Source organism: Alosa sapidissima, chromosome 9 (genome assembly GCF_018492685.1).
Source record: "Alosa sapidissima isolate fAloSap1 chromosome 9, fAloSap1.pri, whole genome shotgun sequence".
Lineage (NCBI taxonomy): Eukaryota > Metazoa > Chordata > Actinopteri > Clupeiformes > Clupeidae > Alosa > Alosa sapidissima.
In genome coordinates this window covers 27,718,024-27,743,271 of record NC_055965.1, presented here as the reverse complement: position 1 = coordinate 27,743,271, position 25,248 = coordinate 27,718,024, and the positions used below count along the sequence as shown (strand labels likewise).

The following is a 25,248-nucleotide window of genomic DNA, read 5'->3' as shown; positions in this document are numbered from 1 at the left end:
CACACACACACACACACACACACACACACACACAGAACTGTTTCCCTCGTGCGTCATTCTCCATCTGTTTCCATGACACCTCCAATGCCACCTCTCTCAAGCTCAATTAACACACACACAAGGTAAATTACATACAAATTACATACAAATGTGGAACATTCAACACACTTTCAAACAGAACTAATTTACTAAAAAACTAAGAAACTTCTTTACACACACACACACAAACTCCCACCTTGGTGCTGTCTATAGACAGTCCTGCTTTGACTGCTGTGATAATGGCGTGCTTGATGTGCACCACCCACACACAGCCACCCACCCACCCACACACACAGCCACCCACCCCCACCCACACACCCACACCTTAGTGATGTCCACAGGCAGTCCTGCCTTGGCGGCGCTGATCATGGGGTCGAGTCCCTTGGCGTGTTTGAGGTGCTGGGCGGCCCCCTGCATGTCCTTCATCTGCTTGGAGCGCAGCGCCGCCTTCACAAACTGCTGTCGCCGCGCCAACAGGAACTCCAGCTGCTGCTGGGCTGCGGGACAGGAAGTGAGGTCACGCAGATCAGAAATGAGGTCGCGGACATGTGATAAGATTACAATATACTCTGGAACTGCATACAAGCACAGGTGCATTTAAAGTTTTCATGCAACAAATAGCAGCACTTATCCCATCAAAATAATGGCTTTAAACTCAATCTGATGCCACACTGACTTGGCTGAGAATGGAGTCTCTGACGTCTGGTATTGAACGATGTGGCGTTGGTATGGCCAGAGCCATATAAAGATATTTATTCTGGTGTGGCCGGTAGGAGTCAGGCTTTTTAGGGCCCCGAGCACCAAGCTGTGATATGAGCTCATTTCCTGTTATGTTCCTGTTGCTGTTACGGGCAAACAGTTTTAAATTTGGCTACAGAAAGGCATGTTCTGAATTCTACAATTCTAAGGGCACTGAGAGGGGGCCCCAAAGAGCGCCCCTGCAGAGACACATAATGTACTTGTTTATTGGGGTCACAAACCATCAAGTAGATGACCATCCACAACACCTTAATCCTGTGCATCGAGCTTTGACCTTCGCAGACTGCACATTGCAATTTTGGAATCCCAAAGCTGATGATGTGCAGTCTGCAAAGCCTTGCAAGCCCCTGTTCAGAGTGGTGTTATAATGAAATTAACTCAACCACAAAGGGCCATTCAATAAAAACAGTGTTGATTTCCAGTAAGTTACATTACGTTCCTTTACAGCTGTTCGACATGAGCCATCGACCTTTGATTCAGAGTTAGCCATATCTGATCCACCAGCTAGCTGAGACACTACAGAAAAAAACTGTGTCAATGTCAGATAACTTTTGTATGACTGTTTATGAAAAGTTGATGGCAAGAATGAATCGTCTGTATGAAGTCGTTTTTGAAGAGCTATCCACAAGGCCAGGCTGTGGAGATATTTCTTGGTGCAGTTTAGGTCAGACAAGACAACAACAACTCAAGCATCTGACTATTTTCTCTTAGCTATCAAATAAATGCACTGACAATTTTATTTATATGACTCAATTATCTTGTGTTGTACAAATGACTCCATTACAAATGTTCTACTAGTTTTATAGGCGGCTCTTTATCATTCCCAACTGATATTTTCAATTGAGCTGACTAAACAGGGAGAAGGTGGATGTGTTAATGTTTGGTGGCCTTGCAGACAAACTCATGTTATTATTGAAAAACATGGATATATATTTTTTTTTTGGTGCCACAAATAGATGACCATCCACAACACCTTAATCCTGCAAAAGGCTAAAAGTATTGGTTGTGCTGGAGTCAGGAACAGATATACCGGTACACACATTTAGATGTGCAGTGCTGACAGTCTGAATAGAAACTTTTTACAAACATTCTTCTTTTACAACTATTACTCCAGTTTCTACAGCTTTTATATCCATAATAAACGTATATGGTCCAAGAATCCTCAACTTATAAGGCAAATATCAACTCCATCCCAGGAGGAAGTACACAGACACATAATGCAAGTAAGCATTGAGTGCCCAGCTTTGTGACACCACCAAATGGGCAGGTTAATGGTAATTGAGAAAGTAATTAATTTTGCATTGAATCCAGAAGGGAGGTATAGCTACCCTCTAAAAAGTCCTTTATATTTCAAGAGTGGTCTTCTCCTTAATGAAAATCCTGACAATACTTTCTGTGATGACAGCATCTTGTAAAACAAACTCCTTATTATTGAGAGTTATGACATATAATTTGACTTTGGAAACTTGCATGTTGCCGCAATGTCTTTACCTGACTCTCGCCAGATGAATTTCGTTCCGCTTAGCTCTGCCTAGCTTCACTCACATCCATCTGGGACCTCTTCCATTGAGAGTGATTTCATCACGAGATTGTATGGTAGAGCCAATCAGGACGCAGGGCGGGAGTTTCATAGATGTGACATAGCGTAGAAGCGACTGTGAAACTGTTATCAGCGTCACGGGTTGGCTTCAATGTGAGTGGTTGAAGTAGCATGTCAATAGATGGACAGACAAGTGGCTTATCCAATCTTATGCAAGCATTTTTTGATTAGGCCCAGCCTTCTGAAACACCATTCCAATGGATCGGTTCCAGATGGATGAGTGGAGCTAGGCGGAACGAAATCGGCGAGAGTCAGGTTAGCAGTGTCTGGCTTTCAGTTGCAAGTTGCATGTGGCCGCAGTGTCTGGCTTTTTAATGTAGGCTGTAGTTGTGTCCATGTAGTAAAGGGCAGGGAGGGTGGGGTGCGGGTGTCTGTCGAGGACAGTTTTTCCATATCCAGTGCTCTGATGACCGTGAATAATAATGGCAAACTTTTGTCACTAAATTATGTTGAGGTATTCTTGCCTATTATAAGTGGACATACTGAAAAGATGATGCTTTTTAAGTACACTGTAAAACAATATTTGCTCTTGGTGTTATCTTAACCCTTAAAACTCAGCTGGCACGGCAAATGTCTTATACATAGGAGAGATGTTAACTTCCTTGTGCTATTGGTAGAGTAGGGGATTTCACACAGCAGCCAATCAGCCATTTACCCCAATTACCCACAGTAATTACCCATGTGGTCAGATTGCTGTGGGCCCCATGATGGGTTAAACCTGGGTTACCCATGTGGTCATATTACTGTAGGCCCCATGATGGGTTAAACCTGGGTTACCCATGTAGGCAGATTACTGTGGGCCCCAGGATGTGTTAAATGGGTTAATGTGGTAAAGTTTCATTGAAAAGGCGTATGGAACTTGTTGTCCAGTTCCCCTAAAGTTCATGCACTCACCTGTACGTAGGACTTGCCCATTACAACATCTCTATCTTCGCACGCACACCAAGCCTTATCTGGTACTTGACAGTTATAAAAAAAACAACAAAAAAACACCTAAAAGTAACAAAAAGCAACTAAGGAAGCGCCCTATTAATTTTCATGACTTCAGTACTTGATTGAGGAACTCTTAATTAAGCAGCTTTTTCAGGTTAATTGTGTAAAATGCCCCCTCCTGCCAACTCTACACCTATGCCATGTACTGTCTTTAAGGAAACAATTTCAACACTGAAGGATGGGCTTTAGTGCTGTGTGAAGTTATCTGTAAAACCTTTAATAACACAGCTTCTTGCAACACAAAGTTCACACTGAAACAGGTATCAGCCAGTACAGGTGGAAAACTTAGGTGGTTAAAAAGATCTCAAGGCGAGTGCCTTTAATTATTTTTTTGTGAAATGGAATTTGATATGTTTTGAGGGTGAACTGGCTACACCAGATGTGATAGAGGTGTGTATACATTAGAAATGAGACCAGTCTTCAAAAACTGTTTTTAATACTTAATTGCTGTTTATTCTGTGGCAGTGTGAGTGGGGGTCTGCCCTTTAGAAGGCCATTGCTACTGTACATCACATTGGGAACTTTCAAAGACATTTTGGGCTGCTGCCACTTAACGCAAGCCATGTGCTCCAGTCACAGCTCTCTCTGTGATGAAGGCCAATGATTGTCAGAGTCTAACTTCCAAGGGAATTTTGTAAATGTAAAGTAAATCAGTTTTCTCGGCCAAGTATACTTATGTACTTACGTATACAAGGAATTTGGTCTCTGCATTTATCTTTTTCTTCTAATCTTTTTGTTTATAATTAATACTTTAAATTTACCCTTTTTGCTATGTTAATGTTCCTGAACACTAGAACAGGACATGACATGGAATAAGAAGATAATTTTCACATGAATATACACAAGAAACAGTAACAGATGAGGCAAAATTAAGTACATGAGTTGAGTAAAAGTTAAGTTTTGTTTTACGTGAAAATTCAGAAACTAATCCTGAAGCAATAAAGTCACATGCACAGCATATCTCTCCAGTTGTTTTTCTGTTGAAAGTTAAAATCATTTTTACTTAGTTTTGTGTCGCTGTATGTAATCGCTGTAATCATGTAATCGCTGAATTACTCTAAAGCAGGGATGTCAAAGTCAAATACATTAGAGGGCCAAAAAACCAAATTAGCTACAAGCCGAGGGCCAGACTGGTTCAATGTTTATTAAAACATATTAAAATGACTGCACGTAACCTATTGAACCAAGACGTGTACTGTATTTCATTTAATGATTAAATGAATAATGACTGTGACTGAAGTGCGGCCAAAGTTTGCACAGAAATGTACGATTTTTCCCATCCTCACCGACCTTGTCATAAAACTTGTTTAAATGATCATACGATGCCTCCTTGGTGCTTTGTTGTCTACATCAGCCTTTCTCAAACTTCTTTGACCTGAGGCCCAGTCAAGGCATACTTTGGGGTCATAGGGCCCACCTACATGAAACCACCTCCTCCTCCCACCCCCCATCAAATTATCATAATGATATCACAATTATTATTATTTCTATACTATATTGCTATACATGCACTTCAAAACAGTCAATGTTTAAAGTGCTAAGATTGTTCACAAAAGTTTGTGAAAACATGCACATCAGAGTACTGCTTTACTAATGTAAAATATAATTAGGCCTACAATAGTTTCACTGTTTTTGCATTGTTGCATGATGCTTGCATGATAAAAACTTCTCAAAACAACAGCAGTTATATGGGTGCCGTTGTTTTGGGATGTTTCCCTCATGCAAGCATCATACACTGATAGAATATTTATATGCTATTTAATTACATTTCATTTGAATGCCTGAATATAAGGATTCAGGAAACACAATACCAGCTTTTGTGAATGGTAAATGGCGGATCAGATCATACGTAAATCACTGATCTGGAGATCTTTAACTATCTTTAACTAAGACTAATTAATAGCTTTTGGCTGACTTTAATACTTAATGCCAAACAGTGTTTTATATAGCCTAGTCTGTGCTCTGTTTTTTATGGAAGTTGCATAAATCCACGTTGTTCTATTAAATGTCGTTTCTTAATTAAATAGCCTTCCAATAGGTTGAAGCTTAGCTTTGCTACCAACATGCAAACGCATGCATTGAATAAACGCTCATACCACGACTTAATTCTATGCCTCTATGTTTGATGACACCAAACAAGTATTTCCTACGAACTGCATAAATGTTTGCAATGTTTTCTTTTTCTGTCCACGGCTCCTTGATCAATTGCGCAGCAAATTATCAAACGATGGCCCGGGAATAATTTCACTCTGCAGACCATTGTCCACATTGCGGACCGCGGCCCATAGTTTGACAAATGGTGACCTGCATGCTGCCATATTAAGGCCTTTTTACGGTGTGTTTTAGCCGGGTTTTCGCGTGGAAGGCTCTGTAGAAATCTGGCACCCTATTCAACGAAATTAAACTGAAAGAGCGTGCCGTTCACAGACACCAGAATGAACGAGTTCAGAGTACGTTCATCAGGCAGTAGTAATACAGTACATTCAGTTCACGTTCGCTCAAAATATGAACGAGTTCATGAACTTTCGTTCAACGAACGTGTTTAGGCACAACACTGGGGAGGGGGGTAGATGAAAGTTGACATTTGCCCTGACTGAATACTGATGAATAATGAAGCCGAGGCCCACTTGCGGCGCCGCAGTGAGTTTGTGGGCTACCATTGCATTGTGGGGAATGGAGTATTGGTGCGTGCAAAACAGCAGCCGGCGGCTGTGGCCTGCGGGCCGGTTTTAATACTAATCAAATATCATCCCGGGGGCTGTAGATCCGGCATACACTTTGACATGTCTGCTCTAAAGGAACTAAATGTGAGGAACCTATTGTTATAAAACATAAAATGACCATGACAAGTCATTAGGGTGATAAGTTCAATTTCAAAGTTGCTCCATTAGCATAACTGTTAAGATACAGAATCAGCTTTATTGGCCAGGTTTGCGTAAACAAACCGGTTAATCCGGCAACTCCAGTTAGTTGTTGAGATTCTACTACAGTAATGGTAGACCCACCTCTACTTCCCCCACACACACCCACACCCACGTACCTTTGCCGGCCAGTTTGGGGGCAGGTGAGGAGGCGGAGGGCGTCCCGCCAGGTGAGCTACCCGAGGGGGGAGCCGGAGCTCGGGCCTTCTGAACAGCAGGACGCACGGCAGGCTACACACAAGCACAAGCACGCGCACACACACACACACACACACACACATACACATACACACACACACACACACACACGTACACACGCGCGCGCACACACGCGCACACACACACACACACGCACGCACATACACACACACACGCACACACACGCGCGCACGCACGCACATACGCGCACACGTACACACACACACACACACACACGCACACACGCACACATGCACACGCACACACAGATACACAGACACACAGGCACACACACCATAGCATATATCATAAAATCATTATGGGGTAATCTTATGTCTTCTTCTGTATTTCTTAATCCAGGTATGTGTAAAGTATTTTCAACTTTAATGAGTGCATAATGTTTATGTATAATATATATTTTTAGTGTTTGGTCCGAAACATACCTTTGCCACATCATCATCATCATCATCACCATCGTCTGCTTCTGCATCCTGATTGGCCAGTTTCATAGCCGTCTCCAGGACACCCATGAAGTTCTGTTCACCTGACTCTGTCCCCTGCAGAGGAGGACAGCCTGAGAGAGAGAGAGAGAGAGAGAGAGAGAGAGAGAGAGAGAGAGAGAGAGAGAGAGAGAGAAAGAGAAAGAAAGAAAGAAAGAAAGAAAGAGAGAGATTTAACATAAATAAACACCGAACAATGTGAAAGGCAAACCCGCCAAGCCAGACTGTACAGACACAAAGACAGATGAGCAACACACAGACCATAACATGCTGACTGAGCAGTTCACAGACAGATCTGCAAAAACAACAAACAGACAAATAGACAAACAAACAAGATGGGCCCTCCAGCCCGTGAAAGAGAAACAGACAGCAGAATAGGATGGAGACAGACAGAGAAGCATAAAGTAGCTAACAGCTAACAGACACCGAGGTGAGGACAACAGACAGAGAAGCATAAAGTAGCTAACAGCTAACAGACACCGAGGTGAGGACAACAGACAGAGAGGTAAGGACAACAGACATTGAGATGATTGAGGAGAACAGACAGAGAGGCAGGAAAAAGGTGACTTGAATGAAGTGAGAGTAGTTGCACAGTCTAATCTCTTTTGGATTATTTATTGCGTTCGTTCCTTCACTGCGTTTCTCCACAAGTGACAGATAAAACAGTGATGATGATTAGATAGATAGACGGCTTGTATCCAGAAGGACAGACAGATAAGACAGATCTCCAGATCGACATGCTGAGTGCCAATGTGCAGACAGAGAGAATAGAGTCAGACTGTCAGTCACACACACACAGACAGACAGACAGACAGACAGACAGACAGACAGACAGACAGACAGACAGAGTGCAGATGTAGAGGGAGACAGTATTGAGGACTGATGTGTAGAAGGTTAGTCAACTGACAAAGGAAACAGTAGAAGTAGACAGAGTTGAGGTCAGACAGATAGACAGACAGGCAAAGTAGTAGAGGTAATCAGACAGACAGACAGACAGAAGAGAGAGACAGGCAGACTGGCGAAGCGGTACAGGTGTGTTGTGTTACCTGGAGGCACTGGGAGGTCGGCCAGGTTGACCTGCCTGCTGGCCTTGTGAGCCCTGATGGCGTCCTGGTATTGCTGAGGAACACAGACAGGGACGCATCAGATTAACACACACACACACACACACACACTATAACCAACCACTGGGCACTGCAGAGGAAACATGAGGTTAGGATGGGAACAACCAGAGAGGAAACATGCAACATTTCTCATGACAATTTGTTTGAGCATGTGTGTGTGTGTGTGTGTGTGTGTGAAGATGCGCTGGTGTATGAGGGTAGGGGTGTGTGTGTGTGTGTGTGTATGAAGATGCGCTGGTGTGTGTGTGTGTGTGTGTGTGTGCGCGCGCGTGTGCGTTACCTTGACGATGCGCTGGTGCATGCGGGCCTTGCGGTCGTCTCCTTTGCTCTTGGCTGCCTCTGCTGCCTCCTGGTACTTCTGCATCCTCTGCTGCAGGGCCTCCGCCAGAGACTGGGGAGCTACACACACACACACACACACACACACGCACACACGCACACACACACGCACACACGCACACACGCACACACAGGAATGTATGACACAGGAGTGATGAAGATTTGCAGACTCAGAACCATCAGCTTGTTCACGTATATATTTTGCTCACAAAATATAAATGCTTGAGTGTGCACAGGTGGAACTACAAAACTACATTTCCCACAAGGCTTTAGCACAACACAACACACTCACCAGCCGTGGCTGCAGGGGTGACGGCGACAGCAGGAGGCGGGGCAGGTGTAGGGGCGGGGGCAGGTTTGGAGTTCACCTGAGCAGGCACAACCTCCTCTACTGAGAGAGAGAAATAAGGGGGGGGGAGGGTTGATGAGGATATAAAATATGAAATAAATGCAATACAATAACTGACAAATCAAGTAAGATAATGTGATGTAAATCCCTGTAATTATTTTGTAGTGTAATGTGTAATTTTGCATAGTAACGAAGGGAGTGTAGTGAGCGGCGCTGACCAGGAGGGGGCGGCAGAGAGCTGACGTCCACTGGCTCTCCTCGGTCCACTGCGTCCACTACAGAGTCTAGTGACTGATGGAGGGAGAAAGAAGGAGAAATTAAATGTACTGACACCCATACACAGACACACACGTAAGATACTGTGACCCAATGACTAAGGCCAATGATGGGCTATTCTATTGGCACATCTTCCAAATCCAAACTGCTTTTTAGCAACAACTCTCAAACTAAGTGGCCAACTAGGATCACCACGTGAATTACAATTTTCAAACAGCACAGAGCACAGCACTCCCACACCGTCACAAAAATGCATTACAAAAAATGCAAACACACAGATACAGAGAAAGAAAGAGGAGAAAGAGAGAGAGAGAGAGAGAGAGAGAGAGAGAGAGAGAGGCATGGGCGAGGGTGTGTTACCTTGGCGATCATATAGTGGCGTTTGGCGAGGTCGTTGTTGCCGCTCTGTTTGGCGTGGATGGCAGCCAGCTTGTATTCCCTCTGTCTGCTCAGAACCTGCGCCTTCAGCTCTGTACCCCCCACACACACACGCACGCACACGCACACGCACTTTCATTACTTCATACTCTCCTTTTGTGGGTGTGTATGCGTGCATGTCTGAACCTGAGTGCTGTGGAAATGAGAGCAGGGAGTGTGTGTGTGAGTTTGTGGTTTTGATTGTGTGTGCATATGTGTGTGTCTGGTTTTGTGTGGCTGGTTTTGTGTGGCTGGTTTTGTGTGTGTGTGTCTGGTTTTGTATGTGTGTGTGTGTGTGTGTGTGTGTGTGTCAGGGTTCCCACACCTTGGTAAATTCAAGGACCTTTCAAGGACTTTCCAGGCCCAATATCCTCAAATTCAAGGACCTAATGTGTCAATAAATTTCAAGCGCGGGCATGGTTAAATTATGTTACCTCAACAGACCAAGGATACCTTGTTGCAGTTTTCTTTTATTTTTGATCATATGACAGATGTAGTAGGCCTATTCTATTTACTCTTGCTTGTGTTTTGCATAAAACTGAGCTGAAATAAACTTCTAGATTTTCCTAAACAAGTTAAACTCGTTACCATGAACCTGTTGGTTTATTCGTCAATATGTTAAATTAAATATCTGGGCATACGCATAGGATATCGAAAGAAGTGGCGGCAAAATAATGGAAACATGTTAACAAGTGGACGGAATTGTATGGAATATTTTCCTCAAAAAGAAATTCAAGGACTTTCAAGGACCTTTTCAGATTCACAAACTTTCAAGGATTTCAAGGACCCGTGGGAACCCTGTGTGTGTGTGTGGTGTGTGTCCGTGTGCAGTGTGTGTGATGTGTGTGGTGTGTGTGGTGTGTGTGTGTCCGTGTGCAGTGTGTGTGATGTGTGTGGTGTGTGTGGTGTGTGTGTGTCCGTGTGCAGTGTGTGTGTGTGTGTGTGTGTACCTGAGTGCTGTGCGTGCGGCTGACCGGGCGTCAGTGGCGAGATGGCAGGCGTATCTGGGGTAACGGCAGCGGATCTCTGCTGAGGCACCAGGAGCTGGGGTTTGGGCGCGACCGCCGGCTGCGGCTTCCGATTGGTTGGGGCTGGGGGCGTGTACGCCGGGGCAGGCTCCTCCGGCTCGCTGATTGGCTCTGGCTCGGGCGGAGACGCGGCGGCAGGGGCAGGGGCGGGTTTTGCTCCCGTGGCAACCGGAGGCGGCATCTCGTCCTCGTTGATTGGCTTCCCTTTCTTCACGGAGGTCAACATTGACTGCAGAGTCTACGACCACACAACACAAACGTATTTAAAACAAACATACTGTAAATACATGCCAAAAACAAAAACATCCATGTAAACAACAACATCTAGAAAACTAAGCAATCATAATCACTCACTGCATCTCCTGTCCCAAGTTTAGCTAAACCAGACATAATTCATGTTGACGAGTGCCATTGCAAATTAAAGGCTCCGTAGTCACATCTGTGTGTTGACCCCTCTTTCCTTCTCTCCGCTGGACAGACACTGCCTGATTGCGAGTCCTTATTGGTCAAAATCCCTTACCACTCCATTTCCCCCAGTTCTGATTGGCCAAACCCAATCTTCCCCCCTCCTACCCTCCCTGCCTCACCTGGAGTCCTTATTGGTCAAAATCCCTTACCACTCCATTTCCCACAGTTCTGATTGGCCAAAACACAATGTTCCCCCCTCCCACCCTCCCTGCCTCACCTTGAGCCCGCGGTCGTATCGCCGGGCCTTGCTGGACTCCCCCGTGGCCTTGGCGTTGGCGATGGCCGCCTGGTACATCTGGATGCGCTCCTGCAGACGACCTTCGACCCCACCCGCGGCACTCGGAGACGAAGCAGGCGGAGAGCGTGGCGAGGAGGCGGGGGGCGTGGAGCGGGAGGCGGGCACTGGCGGCGCCGGCTTGCACTGCTCTTCCTCATCTTCATCCAACACCTCATTCAGCTCCGCCTGGAGGAGAAGAGGAAGAGGAAGAGAAGAGGAGGAAGAGAAGAGGAGGAGGAGAAGGGGAAGAGAAGAGGAGGAGGAAGAGAAGAGGAGGAGGAGGAGAAGGGGAGGAAGAGGAGAGGAGGTGGAGAAGGGGAATAGAAGAGGAGGAGGAAGAGAAGAGGAGGAGGAGGAGAAGGGGAGGAAGAGGAGAGGAGGAGGAGAAGGGGAGGAGGAAGAGAAGAGGAGGGAGTTATTCACTGTTCTTTCACACTGTACTGTCCTTCCGACTTGTCTCTACAGACAGCCAAAATCCATGTCCTGAGAACTTGAAAAATAAATAAACAAACCAAACAAAAAAAATTAAGGGAAATAAAACAAAAAAATAAAAGTTTCTTTTAAAAAAAGAGATCAAGAATTTCCTCTCATTCCTGTAAAATGTTCAAGAAGTTTCTAAAAGCACATTAAATTCCTTTACACACTAGTGCATTGGCAGAGTATGACCAGCAGGTGGCAGTAGGCAGCCCAGGAAAACACACCAGACTCAATCACACACTACAATCTCTTCTTGTCGTTTCCCTTTTGTCAGCAAATATGTCAACGTTAGCCGGTTTGAAATTGAAACTCAAAATAACAGCAGCAGCAGCAGCAGCAGCAGACAGCAGCCTTTCTCCATACACTGTGTACATGGTTCACAGTTCAGAGGTCAGGGTTCAGGAGATCAGGAAGTCAGGAGAAAGTTCATGTCAGGGTGTGATGAGGTAAAAACTCTGGAAATCCAGAGTTCGCGCGAGAGCACAACGGAATTGTCTCTGCGAGACACTCTGGCAATGAGCAATGATGCACGTTACTTTTACCCCAACATTCTGGGGAACCAGCTAAACTGATGAAGACAGCACGGCAACATTGGAGGACAGTACACATTGGTCGTAGTGTTATCCGATTGCGTCGAAGTCCGAAATCATTTAGAGTAAACATGTTATAGTGTTATCAAGTTGCGGGCAGTGAGATTTTTAAATGCATGCTTGTTGCCGCCCCTCAAGTTAGGCCATTACATTGTTCTTGGCCAGACCCTTAATCTTTCTAGATTATCAGGGTCTGGATTTTCCAGGCTAGTGATGAGGTGCGTGTTTACCAGAAGGTCTTCGTCTCCCTCCAGGTCATCATCCTCGTCGTTATCGTCCAGGTCCTTCATGCACATGGCCGCCATGCGCTCGATATCCTCCATGGGCAAGGGAGCTAGAGGTCACACAGAGGTCAGGGAAAGGTCAGAGTTCAACGTCTGAATTTCAAAATACTTCTATGTGTCAAACTGTCAATGTCAGTTGTGGATATTCACGGTCAAGGATGCTCTGTTGTCATTAATGCTTCTTGTTTAGTGTGTGCTTGCTTATCAGTCATCAGGATTATGCAAAAAAAAAAAAACAGGTTGATTTCCATAAAACTTTTTGAAAGGGTGTACCTTGGGCCAAGGAATAACTCACTAAGTTTTGGAGTTGGTCTGGTTCAAGGTTTGGATCCTGGTTTTTCTTTCTCGCTTTTTGGTAACACTGACCTTGACAACTAGCCTAGACATCAAGACGCACCCTAGCAGCAGTAAATGTAATTTGCAGCCAGGGTAGTCTAGCAACTCTCCGTTGGCTTGCAAGCTGGAAAAAACCAAACTTCAGTCAGGCCAATCACATCGTGTATGGAGTCAGTGGACAGGCTTAACCTAATGACGGCAGAGTTGCGACAGTTCTTCTCAATCCACCTACTCTTTTCTCCCTTTCTTCTCAATCCACCTTCTCTTTTCTCCCTTTCTTCTCCCTCTTTCCCCACAGCATCTGTGATTTGCCATCAAATCAAAACATTTACACAAAACAAACAAACAAACTACCTATGCAGATTACTCTTCTTTATTTATGTAACAACACAGCTCATGACACAGCTCAGAGCTCTCAGCCCTCATGGGTCATAGTGGTCAGGGTGGCGGTGGTTCCCAAGCCATGTTAAAAAAAATAACTTCTTTTTTTGATTCCGTGTTTCTACAACATTGTCTTACAACCTTTTGGCATGTGGCAGTGTCATTTTCAGTCAGAACAAACTTATTGTTGAAGAGAAAATCAACATTATTAAATCAATACTTGCCAGGGGTGTGAATCATTTTGTTCCTATCTGTAACAACACTACTCACGCCACAGATCAGAACGTTCAGCACTTGTGGTGGTGGTGGTGTGTGTGTGTGTGTGTGTGTGTGTGTGTGTGTGTGTGTGTGTGTGTGTGTGTGTGTGTGTGTGGTGTGTTGTTCTCTCAGCCCTCATGGTGGTGGTGGTGGTTCCCAGGCCAAGCAGAAGCTTTCCAAGAAATGCTAAAAAAAAATATTTTTTTTCCGCAAAGACAAGGGATGTCACATAAGGGAGCATCCTCACGAGTTTCTCAAGCGTACAATGGCCCTACACTGAACCTGAAAGGTCATTAAACACACACACACTAAGCTTTTTCATCCCTTTGTATAGGCGGAATGCTACGGAGCTTGTTATCACTCAAGTTCATCTCACCCCTCTCTCTCTCTCTCATATTGGCATAACAACTGAACACAAAGGAAGTGATAGTTTCTACCATCTGTCTATCTGGCTGATTTACCTCCGCCTATCAGAACTATTTACCTCCGCCTATCACTCCTCCTATCAGAACTATTTACCTCCGCCTATCACTCCTCCTATCAGAACTATTTACCTCCTCCTCCTATCAGAACTATTTACCTCCTCCTATCAGAACTATTTACCTCCTCCTCCTATCAGAACTATTTACCTCCTCCTATCAGAACTATTTACCTCCTCCTCCTATCAGAACTATTTACCTCCTCCTCCTATCAGAACTATTTACCTCCTCCTATCAGAACTATTTACCTCCTCCTCCTATCAGAACTATTTACCTCCTCCTATCAGAACTATTTACCTCCTCCTCCTATCAGAACTATTTACCTCCTCCTCCTATCAGAACTATTTACCTCCTCCTATCAGAACTATTTACCTCCTCCTCCTATCAGAACTATTTACCTCCTCCTCCTATCAGAACTATTTACCTCCTCCTATCAGAACTATTTACCTCCTCCTCCTATCAGAACTATTTACCTCCTCCTATCAGAACTATTTACCTATCAGAACTATTTACCTCCTCCTATCAGAACTATTTACCTCCTCCTCCTATCAGAACTATTTACCTCCTCCTATCAGAACTATTTACCTCCTCCTCCTATCAGAACTATTTACCTATCAGAACTATTTACCTCCTCCTCCTATCAGAACTATTTACCTCCTCCTCCTATCAGAACTATTTACCTCCTCCTATCAGAACTATTTACCTCCTATCAGAACTATTTACCTCCTCCTCCTATCAGAACTATTTACCTCCTCCTATCAGAACTATTTACCTCCTCCTATCAGAACTATTTACCTCCTCCTATCAGAACTATTTACCTCCGCCTATTACTCCACCTATTTACCCCTCAATCCACCTCCATCCTCACCTTTGCCTCCGGCCTTTTTCGCAGGTGACCGCGCCCCTCCTCCGCCCACCAGAGCCAGAAGCTCCGCCTCCAGGTCCTCATCATTACCCCCATCCAGCCCTCCGTCAGGGTCCAGGTCCAACAGCAGCCCCATCTGAGAGAGAGAGAGAGAGAGAGAGAGAGAGAGAGAGAGAGAGAGAGAGAGAGAGGAGAGAGAGAGAGAGAGAGAGAGAGAGAGAGATGAGGGTAGAGAGGGAGAGAGAGAGAGAGAGAGAGAGAGAGAGAGAGAGAGAGAGAGAGAGAGAGAGAGAGAGAGAGAGAGATGAGGGTAGAGAGGGAGAGAGGGGGGCAGGGGGGGGAGAGAGACAGACAGACAGACAGACAGACAGACACAGAGAGAGAGAGAGAGAGAGAGAGAATTTTTTTTTTTTTGAATTTCAAAAACCCTTTATTACATTCTTGCCACAAAGTATTTACATGATCACTTTGTCACAATGTACAGTCACATTAAAGATAAAATAAATAAATAAATAAAATCACGGAGCAAGTCAAGTTTTCTCCAAGAAATGTGCAAACTGCAATTCGCCATCAGCAACCATACACAACACACTATCATAACACCAAATTTCTTCAAAAGATTCAAGATTCATCATGGCTTTGTAGAAATGAAAATCAATTAACATGCGAGACCTCACAAGTATTGAGAAGACCATTACTAGGTCATCACTAGAAGTTTGCTCAATTTTGTTTCTACGACTAACATAGATTGCCATTTTTGCTTGACCTAAGAGAAAGTTGATCAGCTGACATTTGAAACGATGTTTCCGCACATATTTAAAACCCAAAATAAAAGTCTCCATTGAAAATGTTTCATTAAAATGATTAAAAAGTGACTGTAGAACCACGAATAAAGGTGTTAGCCTTACACACTGCATGAAAGCATGAAACACAGTCTCTCTCACAAAACAAAATGGGCACTCTTGACCCACAACAGGATTCAACACTGAAACAAAAGCATTGACTGCAATTGCTCCATGCAGAATCCTCCATTGTAAATCTCCACATTTTTTGGCTAAGGGTGACTTGTATAGTGCTCTCCACTGGGGTCGGACATCATCCCCCATTTGTAAAACAGTACACCAAGGTGTTTCCACCCTCTTGTCCAAAGACTTTTTGTTAAAAGACTTCACACACAGTTTATATAAACACTTGCCAGTAGCTGGCTTCTGACCCAAAAGAGACAATTGATCAAAATGCAAGTAAGAACCAGTACAACCTGTCAAATTTGGCGACAATGAAAGATTGGGAAAAGGATCATTACAGTCTGAACTGCACAGCCCTCTGAAGTTGTCTGCCAACAACTGCAATTGTTCTCTTGTTAGGGAGGCCCGCCATTTCTCAAGTAGCTGAGCTACTATTCGAATAGATCTCATCCCCAGTTGACTGGCAACTTGTTCAGTGTTAACAAGATCTGGTCCTGCTACCTTGAGTAAACCCTCCATAGTAATGACTCCAGACCTAAGAAGGCTATGTGTGATTGTGGGAAGAGACTTTTCAAGAGACATATCTAAAACAGAACCATAGATTAGGGGCTCCTTTAAAAGCCAATACAAAGACTCTGTGCTTCCTGTGCGTTGCACTGTTAAAAGGGACCAAACTTTAAATAAATTACGATAAAACACAGGGAGTTTGTTGATGTTCAATCTTTTTGGATCCATCCAAAACAAAGTTCTGTCCAGCCCCAGTCCATCAAAAGTCTGTAAAATGGCACACGCCACATATTTCCAGCTGGAATCCAGAGGCCCCATGAGAAGACGCTGGACGAACTGCAACCGAAAGGCAGCTGTCCTACTTTGTAGGTGCACAAGTCCATGTCCACCTTCCTCTTTAGGTAGGAATAAGATGCTCTGTGGAACCCAGTGAAGTTTATCCCAGAAGAAATCCACTAGGATTGACTGGATTCTTGACAGCAACTGTGCTGGAGGGTCCACACAAGATAACTGATGCCAAAGGGTGGATGCCACCAAATTATTGATAATAAGGACACGCCCCTTGTAGGATATCTTATTTAAAAGGAATTTCCATTTATCAAGGCGGCCCTTTACCTTTTCAACAGCCCCATCAAAGTTCTTTTGAATAAACATTTCATCCCCTAAAAAAACACCAAGATATTTAAAACCACTCCTGGCCCAATGTAAGCCAGCTGGAAGACTTGGCTCATTTAACCATGTCCCGACCAGCATAGCTAAACTTTTGGACCAGTTTACTCTTGCTGAGGAAACAACATTAAAATCATCAAAAATCTCTAACATAGTGTTTATGTCTCTTTGACCATTCACAAGTACTGCAACATCGTCTGCATAAGCTGACAGTTTAAAAACACTTTCACACGCTGGAATTCTCACCCCCACCAGCTCTTTCCTCAGCTTTACCAATAGGGGTTCAATTGCCAGGGTGTACAACATACCAGATAAGGCACAACCTTGTCTGACCCCCCTGTGGACTTTAAAAGGAGCACACAAGTCACCATTAACCTTTAAAATACTCTCAATGTCACAATACAGAACTCTAATCATATCAATAAACTCAGGGCAAAAACCAAAGGCTGCCAGAGCACTCCACAAATAATTGTGCTCTACACGATCAAAAGCTTTTTCTTGGTCAATGGATACTAAGCCGAATTCCAGGTTAAACAGCTTACCTACATCAAATATATCCCTGATCAATGAAATGTTGTTTTGAATCAGCCTACCTGGCACACAGTAGGTCTGGTCAGGATGGACAACCTGCTCCACAACCTCACTCAATCTATTAGCCAACGCTTTAGAGAGCAACTTATATTCAGTACAGAGGATTGACACAGGTCTCCATGATTTTATGTCATTCAAATCCCCTTTTTTGGGGAGCAAAGTGAGTATTGCCCTCCGGCAGCTCAGTGGCAACCGCCTCCTGGCAAGACTGTCGCTGAGAACAGTCAGCACATCCTCACCCACTTCTGACCAAAAGGACTTATAAAAGTCCACCGGTAGACCATCCAACCCCGGTGCCTTTCCACACTCCATACTCTGGAGGGCTCTCTGCAGCTCCTCTAGGGTCAAAACCCTTCCAAGGACTGCATTCGCCTCTTCGGCCACCTGGGGTAGGTTCTCAAAGAAGGACTGGTCATCCACCTGAATGTCCGAGCTCTCACTCTTATATAGGTCTTCGTAAAAACTGACTGCTCTCTGACGTATTTCAGCCAGATTGGACAACAGAACTCCATCCTCAGAAAGCAGTGAGTGAATGAACCTCCTCTGTCCATTCTTTTTTTCCAAATTAAAAAAGAATTTAGAAGGAGCGTCCATCAATTCCACACTCTGAAAGCGGGACCTGACCAGAGCTCCCTGTGCCTTTATGCCTAGCAGGTCAGCCAATGATTTCTGCTTCGCTTTAACATTTGCTGTGTAAGTCTGGTTGCCAGTTTGTTCAGCTAAATGCTGGAGTTCAATTATTTCCTTTTCAAGTTTCACCATTGAACGAGTTATGTCCCTTGTGACACTGAAAGTATAATCCTGACACAGTTGTCTTATTTGTGACTTACCAAAATCCCACCACTGTTGCAACGAGCTAAAAGATGGCTTTGTGTTCTTAAAATCCTGCCAAAACAGTCTAAATACCTCTCTAAAATGGCCATCCGATGACAAGTTATTATTAAAATGCCAATAAGCACTTTTAGACTTTACAGAACTCAAAGAAAGAGAACAAAAAACCAAACTGTGGTCTGAAAAACCAACTGGGATGATCGCACATTTCCTAAACAAACTCAGCTGATGCTTAAAACCATAAAACCTGTCCAGTCTAGCCAGTGACAAAAGGTTATTGTAGGAGTGAACCCATGTGTATTGCTTCTGAGTACTGTGAAAGTTCCTCCAGACATCAACAAGCTCATTTGCATTCATCAGTTCTATGAGTCTTCTGCGTGAGGGCATGTGTGGCTCCACATGATTCCTATCCATTGCATTTTCAGTACAATTAAAATCACCTCCCAGGAGTAAAAAATCCTCAGATTCACAATTGCATAGAGCATCATTTAGCATATTCAAGAAAAGCATTCTATCAATTGGTGTAGTGGGTGCATAAACACACAAAAAAACAAAGAAATTGTTTTCAAATTGGGCTCTGACTTTTAGGAGTCTACCCTTGACTAATTCCTCAGTCTGGTAGGAAATGGGAGTAAAGGTCCGAGAAAACAGAATGGCAACACCACCACTATTGGAAGTGTTGTGACTTAAAATAGACAGGCCATCAAACTCACTTGCCCAGTCAGCAGCAATTGAGGCATCAGAGTGAGTTTCTTGAGCAAGAAGCACATCAAATCTATTCTTCTTAATCGTTTCAAACAACAAGGCTCTCTTGCTTCTTTCTCTGGCCCCATTTATATTTAAAGAAGCAATTCTGATTTCACCCATGATAAAAAGAAAAAAATAAAAGAGTTGTGTACACGCCATCATCATAATACATGTGAAAAAAAGACCAGCATCAGACATCGCTATTTAACAAAACGTTAATCTTGGTCAATATCTTTTTGAGACGGAAGCACTCTGGATTTGTGAAGCAGCCCTCACCCAAAAAAGATTTAGTTTTCGTGGTGAACTGCTCCACATCAGGGAAGTAGTCGTCAATCCGAACATTTCTCATATGTTTTGTTTTTGTCAAGAAGGATTTTATGTCTTCCACACTATAATCGCAACTAGCAAACCCACTATGACGTAAGCTACAGGTAACGCTACAGTCAGAGAAATCACTTTCGTATTCGTTATCTGTGCCGCTAAGATCTGTTAAATGATCGCTCTTTTTAGTCCTTTTAGATCTCTTTCTTTTGGGGGGCATTTTAAAAACATTTTCCTCCGTCTCCATGAGGGATTCATCTAGAGACGCAAGAACTTGGTCATAATTGACAGCAGAAGCACTGCTCTGCGAGTTCTGTGTGGACTGACTCTCAGATTCTGCGTTCACTGCGTCATCTGTGGGAGAACTTTGTTCTCGGCCTACTGGCTTATCAATCGGGGTTACCCCGTTAACCTCTTCCCGCAAAAGGGAAGCATGATCTGCCCCTACTGACTCGGCTGAGGCAGACGAAGGCCCACTGGATACAGCGGGTGCTGCAACCGCAGCAGTAGACGCACCCATTTCGGCAGACTGCTCATCTACCACAATTTCATTAGGCATAGGCCTACTGATGTTTTCGTGATTTATTTGCACATCACTCGAATTCCCCTTTGCCTTAGGACATGCACGAACAAGGTGCCCTGATTGCCCACAACCAAAGCACTTCATGACACTTGTTGAAGCATAGATAACATAACTGAAGTTATCCACCTTCACGTTTAGAGTTAGGTCCAAATCATCTTTGTTATCTTTTAGAATCATAAATACAGATCGCCTGAACGACACTACGTGTTTCAGAAGTGGGGATTTGCTTCCAATTGGAATCTTTTTAATTGCGGAAACCAATTTACCATACCGTGATAAAATTTCAGCCAAAACCTCATCTTTAATAAATGGGGGAACATTTGACAAAGTCACTTTCTTTGATGGAGTGGAGAGAGGAAGGACGGCAGTAAAAATGCCGTCAACCACTAAACCCCTTTCAACCAGCTCATTAGCCAACTCAACCGTGCCCAAAAACAGCACAATCGCATTGTTCATGCGGGCCGCTGACAGAATATTGTCATGCCCTACAACTTCTCCTGCTGCTAAACTACAAACCTCTACACTGGCATTCGATGCTATTTTAACAGCATGACGCCGCGTAAGTTTTTCAAAACTCTCCATACCTGGGGCGGCTGCAACCAAACACTGGAAGCAGACGTCCAGGTAAAACAAGTAACAACAAAACCCCACACCAGTGTTACTTATACTAACCCAAACAGAACCAACCCTTAACACTATAAAGAAGAAAAAATAAATAAATAATAATAATAATAAGGAGATAGAAAAGATAGCAAAAAGATAGAAAAACACTGTTCCTGGCACAGCGGCCAACAGTCACACTCACTCAAACGCTCGGCTCCGCCCACTCACTCCGACATGCGCACAAAGAGAGAGAGAGAGAGAGAGAGAGAGATGAGGGTAGAGAGGGAGAGAGAGAGAGAGAGAGAGAGAGAGAGAGAGAGAGAGAGAGAGAGAGAGAGAGAGAGAGAGAGATGAGGGTAGAGAGGGAGAGAGGGGGGCAGGGGGGGGAGAGAGACAGACAGACAGACAGACAGACAGACACAGAGAGAGAGAGAGAGAGAGAGAGAGAGAGAGAGAGAGAGAGATAGATAAAGAGGGAAAGACATGTGATACAAGAGAGACAGAAGATCAGAGGAGAACCATCAAACCATTAAATTGATATCCAAACTGCTGCTGGGTGTGATGGAGGAGTAAGGGCTTCATACATCTCCATCTGGCCTACACACACTGACCACATACTCAAATATTATGATGAGGGAGGGATGAGGGAGGGATGTGTGTGTGTGTGTGTGTGTGTGTGTGTGAGTGAGAGAGAGAGAGAGAGTGTGCGCGTGTGTGTCATACAAACACAGGCTTCATTAAGCTCCTGTGCACGGATCTGGTCTAATGCCACACGAGAGGTCAGTGCGACCTTTCACCCCCAGGGAGCCTCTACTCTGGCAGAGAGAACGAGGGACTCGTTTGTCGATAGGTTTATGTTCAGTAGGCCAATAGCTGTCTTTGCAATACAAATGACTAACTATTCATTGAGAGAGAGAGAGAGAGAGAGAGAGAGAGAGAGAGAGAGAGAGAGAGAGAGAGAGAGAGAGAGAGAGAGAGAGAGAGAGAGAGAGAGAGAGAGAGAGAGAGAGAGAGAGAGAGAGAGAGAGAGAGAGAGAAAACTTTCAGGACCCACAGGCACTCACTGTGGGAGGAACTCAACTGTGCCAACTGGACCCCACAAGCACCTCTCCTAAAACCTGACCAAAGGGTGCGGCCCAACAAGAGACAGGAGGATTGTGGCCATCCAAGAATGCCAAACACGTCTTGGGTAGGGGTAGGTAGTTACCCACGTCCAATGTTTAAAGAGAAAGCCAAGCGACACCAGCCAATCAGAGGGTAGGCAGAGCGGGTAGAATCTATGAGCCAATCAGGGGCTGAGATAGAACAGGCAGTTTGTGAGTGTGAGCCAATCAGAGGGCAGAGAGACAGAGCAGGCAGTTTGTGTGTGTGAGCCAATCAGAGAGAAGAGAGACAGAACAGGCAGTGTGTGTGAGCCAATCAGAGGGAAGAGAGACAGAACAGGCAGTGTGTGTGAGCCAATCAGAGGGTAGAGAGACAGAACACGCAGTGTGCGTGTGAGCCAATCAGAGGGAAGAGAGACAGAGCATGCAGTGTGTGTGAGCCAATCAGAGGGTGGAGAGACAGAACAGGCAGTGTGTGTGAGCCAATCAGAGGGCAGAGAGACAGAACAGGCAGTGTGTGTCTGAGCCAATCAGAGGGTGGAGATCGACGCGGTGTCTGAGTGTCAGAGAGAGGCTACTGCAGTGAGAGGGCGGAACCTCTGGGCCAGTTGCCCAGGCGACGCTGGCTGGGGCCAACAATGTGGACGCTCCATTCAAAACAAACCAGCTCAGCCTGAGCCTGGCCCTAGCCCTAATCAACGACCTGACAGAACCCATTAGGAACACGGAGGATTCCAGCCCTCCTACACAGCAGCCCGGTTACACAGCAAGCATCTCGGACAATCAGCTCATTCTGCAGTCCCTCATACTAAGTGGGCCAGCATTGCCTCTGTGTCCTGTGTGTTGAGGTCTACACTACCATTCATAAGTTTGGGGTCTCTTAGCAATCTCCTTGCTTTACATGTATAGCACAATAAGACAGTGATAGGAAATATAGTCTTTGACAAGGTTATAACTTATAAGCTACTACTTTTTAATTCAAACAATAATTGTTTCCATCAAACTTTCATTTTTAGCGAAGAATCCTCCATTAGCTTTCAAATTTTGTTAATAAAAAATTGTAATACTACGCTACAGTGGTCCTGGAGCCTCCCAAAGTGGGCCAGCACTCTATCCTGTGGAGACCTGTGTGTAGTTAGTAGACGTATGCTGGTGTCCCTCATGACCACATGTCTACAGGAGGCCTGACGCACACACACACACGAGTGCTAATGGCCCTGAACTGCATCGGGCTGCACTGTGGTGGCGAGAGCACGAGGTTAGGGCTCCAGCAAATCTAATTATCCTGAACACAGGCAGGCAGACACACACACACACACACACACACACACACACACACAGCCTCTCTCTCTCCCTCTCTCAGACAGATGCAGGCAGACAGAGAGAGAGAGAGAGAGAGAGAAAGAGAGAGAGAGGTAGAGAGAAATAGTGAGAGATGGAGAGGGAGAATGAGAGAAGTAGAGAGAGAGGGAGGGAGAGTAAACAGTCCAGACAGGAATGGATTTGCTGCTTTGCTGTCTCACTGAACATAGCCTCTCTGCCACAGCAGATTTACACAAACTAAATACTCGGGAGAGTCGGGGCATAAAATTATGGGTTCTAAAAATAACAATAACAAAAGAAAGAAAGAATTACTGTGGCATGCTAGAGCAGAATGTAGCGTGTAAGTTCTGTTTATTTGGTTCTAGGAAGGAGACCTTTGACCTCTAGAGATAATCAAGTTTAGTTGACCAGGAATGAAGAGTACAATTAATGGCACAGCAATGTGTACCATCTCTCTTTGGAGGTCAATATGATCTCAATAATTCAATGATGAGAATTACAATGGCATCTTTATTGAGGCTACACACACTATTGAGGACACTGACACACACACTAATTATTGGCTTCCATACACAACATGGCTGAACAGATGTGTTTCTAAATTTGAGGAACAGTGCACCATATGATAAATATGTAATCTGAATGCTCAAGTCAACCCTTCGGTATACTGAATAGATTAAGTGCTCTGTAATGAATTGGTCAGCTATGCTAGGCGTGTTAATAGACAGTAGGTGTGTTTTTAGGTTGCTGTGTTATAAGGTTGTTGTCACCTACCTGTTTGGCCCGGGCTGCTCCTTGACCCCGCTGAGGGGGGTTCCGACTGCGACTCATGGGCTCGAAGTGGTTCTCCGAACTGGTGGAGCAAAACTAGAGTGAGGACGAGGAGGAGAACCAACATGCAGTGGCGATGAATATGCGCTGATCTGCTGGTGCGCTCGTTAATGAAAATCCCTTACGAGGCAAATACTCCTTTCAGGTGTTAGCATGAATTCAGAGTCAGAGCGACGGACGAGGGTTTTCCCGATAACGGAACAACTAACGTTATCGAATGTATTTTGACACCACTTAGTGAAAGTTACGCTAGGCGCTTTTGGAAATACTACTCCAAATAGACAGACACCGCAGGCTGTTTTTAGCGAGCACAACACCAACGCTAACGGTCGGTCTGTCCTCCTGCAGCCGAACTGTTGCAGGTGGGCGTTAACAGAGCCCTGGCGTTAACGCTTGATAGCAATGGATATGTCGTTTCAGAGACTGAAATTAGCATCAAGGCTGTTCCCTGAAATCTGCCATGTAACTTCCTATTAACAGCATTTCTTCACCTCTTCCCTAGCTATTCATAATACATGGGAAAGAAGAACCAACTATGGTCAAAGGGCTTGCCAAGTTACAATAGCGGTCATTAAACTTAGGCGAGGCAGAGTTGTTTGCTATCATGTTTATCTAAGTAGACATACCGATTGTCTAAGCTAACGTTAGATTAATGTTGCCTTTAGCTGCCCATAAGTGTCTTGCTGTCACGCCACCAAGGTAACTTACACAGGTGGCTAACTGTTTCTTAATAACTGAATACTATAACGTTACAGTGCTGCTGTGATCACAGGGGGTTCATTAACGTTTACCTCACAGAAATAACTTACATTTGTCACACATGCACGCAAACATACCTAGAAACAATATATAGATATTTAGCTATCCATTTTGCTGGGGTAACAAGTTAGCTGCCTAGCATGTCAGGCTAGCATGTTGACATGAAATGTTAGCATATTTCCTAGCTTTCTAGCTTAGAAGCTAGCTATCTTCCGAGCTAACGTTAGCCAAGTTAGCTTCAGATTACTTAGCAAAAAAGTTGGCAAACAACAATTTGTCACTTTCGTAAGGCTATTAGCCAACATTACCTGGTGGTTGATAAACTGATAATGTCAGAAAATTAGCCAAGAAAACATCGGCTGGTACGCTTCTTCCTCTAGCAGGCTATGCAAAGTAAGCAAGTAAACAGAGGCAGCTGCGACTGCTGTCAAGCGCCGAAATGTGTGAAACTTCCTGA

The 25,248-nt window shown here is 44.5% G+C and overlaps 2 protein-coding genes across 6 annotated transcripts in view; both read right to left on the bottom strand.

Moving 5' to 3' along the window:
* Positions 1–25,244, bottom strand: part of cc2d1a (coiled-coil and C2 domain containing 1A) — a 39,592-nt gene extending 14,348 nt beyond the window's left edge. For 2 of the 5 annotated variants that reach the window (XR_006034263.1, XM_042105018.1), the window contains exons 1-14: positions 25,100–25,244; positions 23,976–24,054; positions 14,962–15,094; positions 12,586–12,689; positions 11,229–11,474; positions 10,466–10,781; positions 9,459–9,568; positions 9,041–9,113; positions 8,766–8,864; positions 8,415–8,533; positions 8,057–8,129; positions 6,954–7,084; positions 6,432–6,543; positions 364–536 (exon numbers count right to left, since the gene is read on the bottom strand). Coding sequence is in view for 3 of the 5 variants with exons in the window: in XM_042105018.1 (XP_041960952.1) it covers positions 364–536; positions 6,432–6,543; positions 6,954–7,084; positions 8,057–8,129; positions 8,415–8,533; positions 8,766–8,864; positions 9,041–9,113; positions 9,459–9,568; positions 10,466–10,781; positions 11,229–11,474; positions 12,586–12,689; positions 14,962–15,094; positions 23,976–24,032 (1,746 nt within the window). In the remaining 2 variants the exon portion in view is untranslated. The remainder of the gene's footprint in view (positions 1–363; positions 537–6,431; positions 6,544–6,953; positions 7,085–8,056; positions 8,130–8,414; positions 8,534–8,765; positions 8,865–9,040; positions 9,114–9,458; positions 9,569–10,465; positions 10,782–11,228; positions 11,475–12,585; positions 12,690–14,961; positions 15,095–23,975; positions 24,055–25,099) is intronic. The other 3 variants (XR_006034262.1, XM_042105015.1, XM_042105016.1) reach the window with 2 other exon arrangements.
* LOC121719390 (NACHT, LRR and PYD domains-containing protein 12-like) overlaps positions 1–25,248 on the bottom strand; it is a 705,660-nt gene that overhangs the window by 162,303 nt on the left and 518,109 nt on the right. The window lies entirely within an intron of this gene.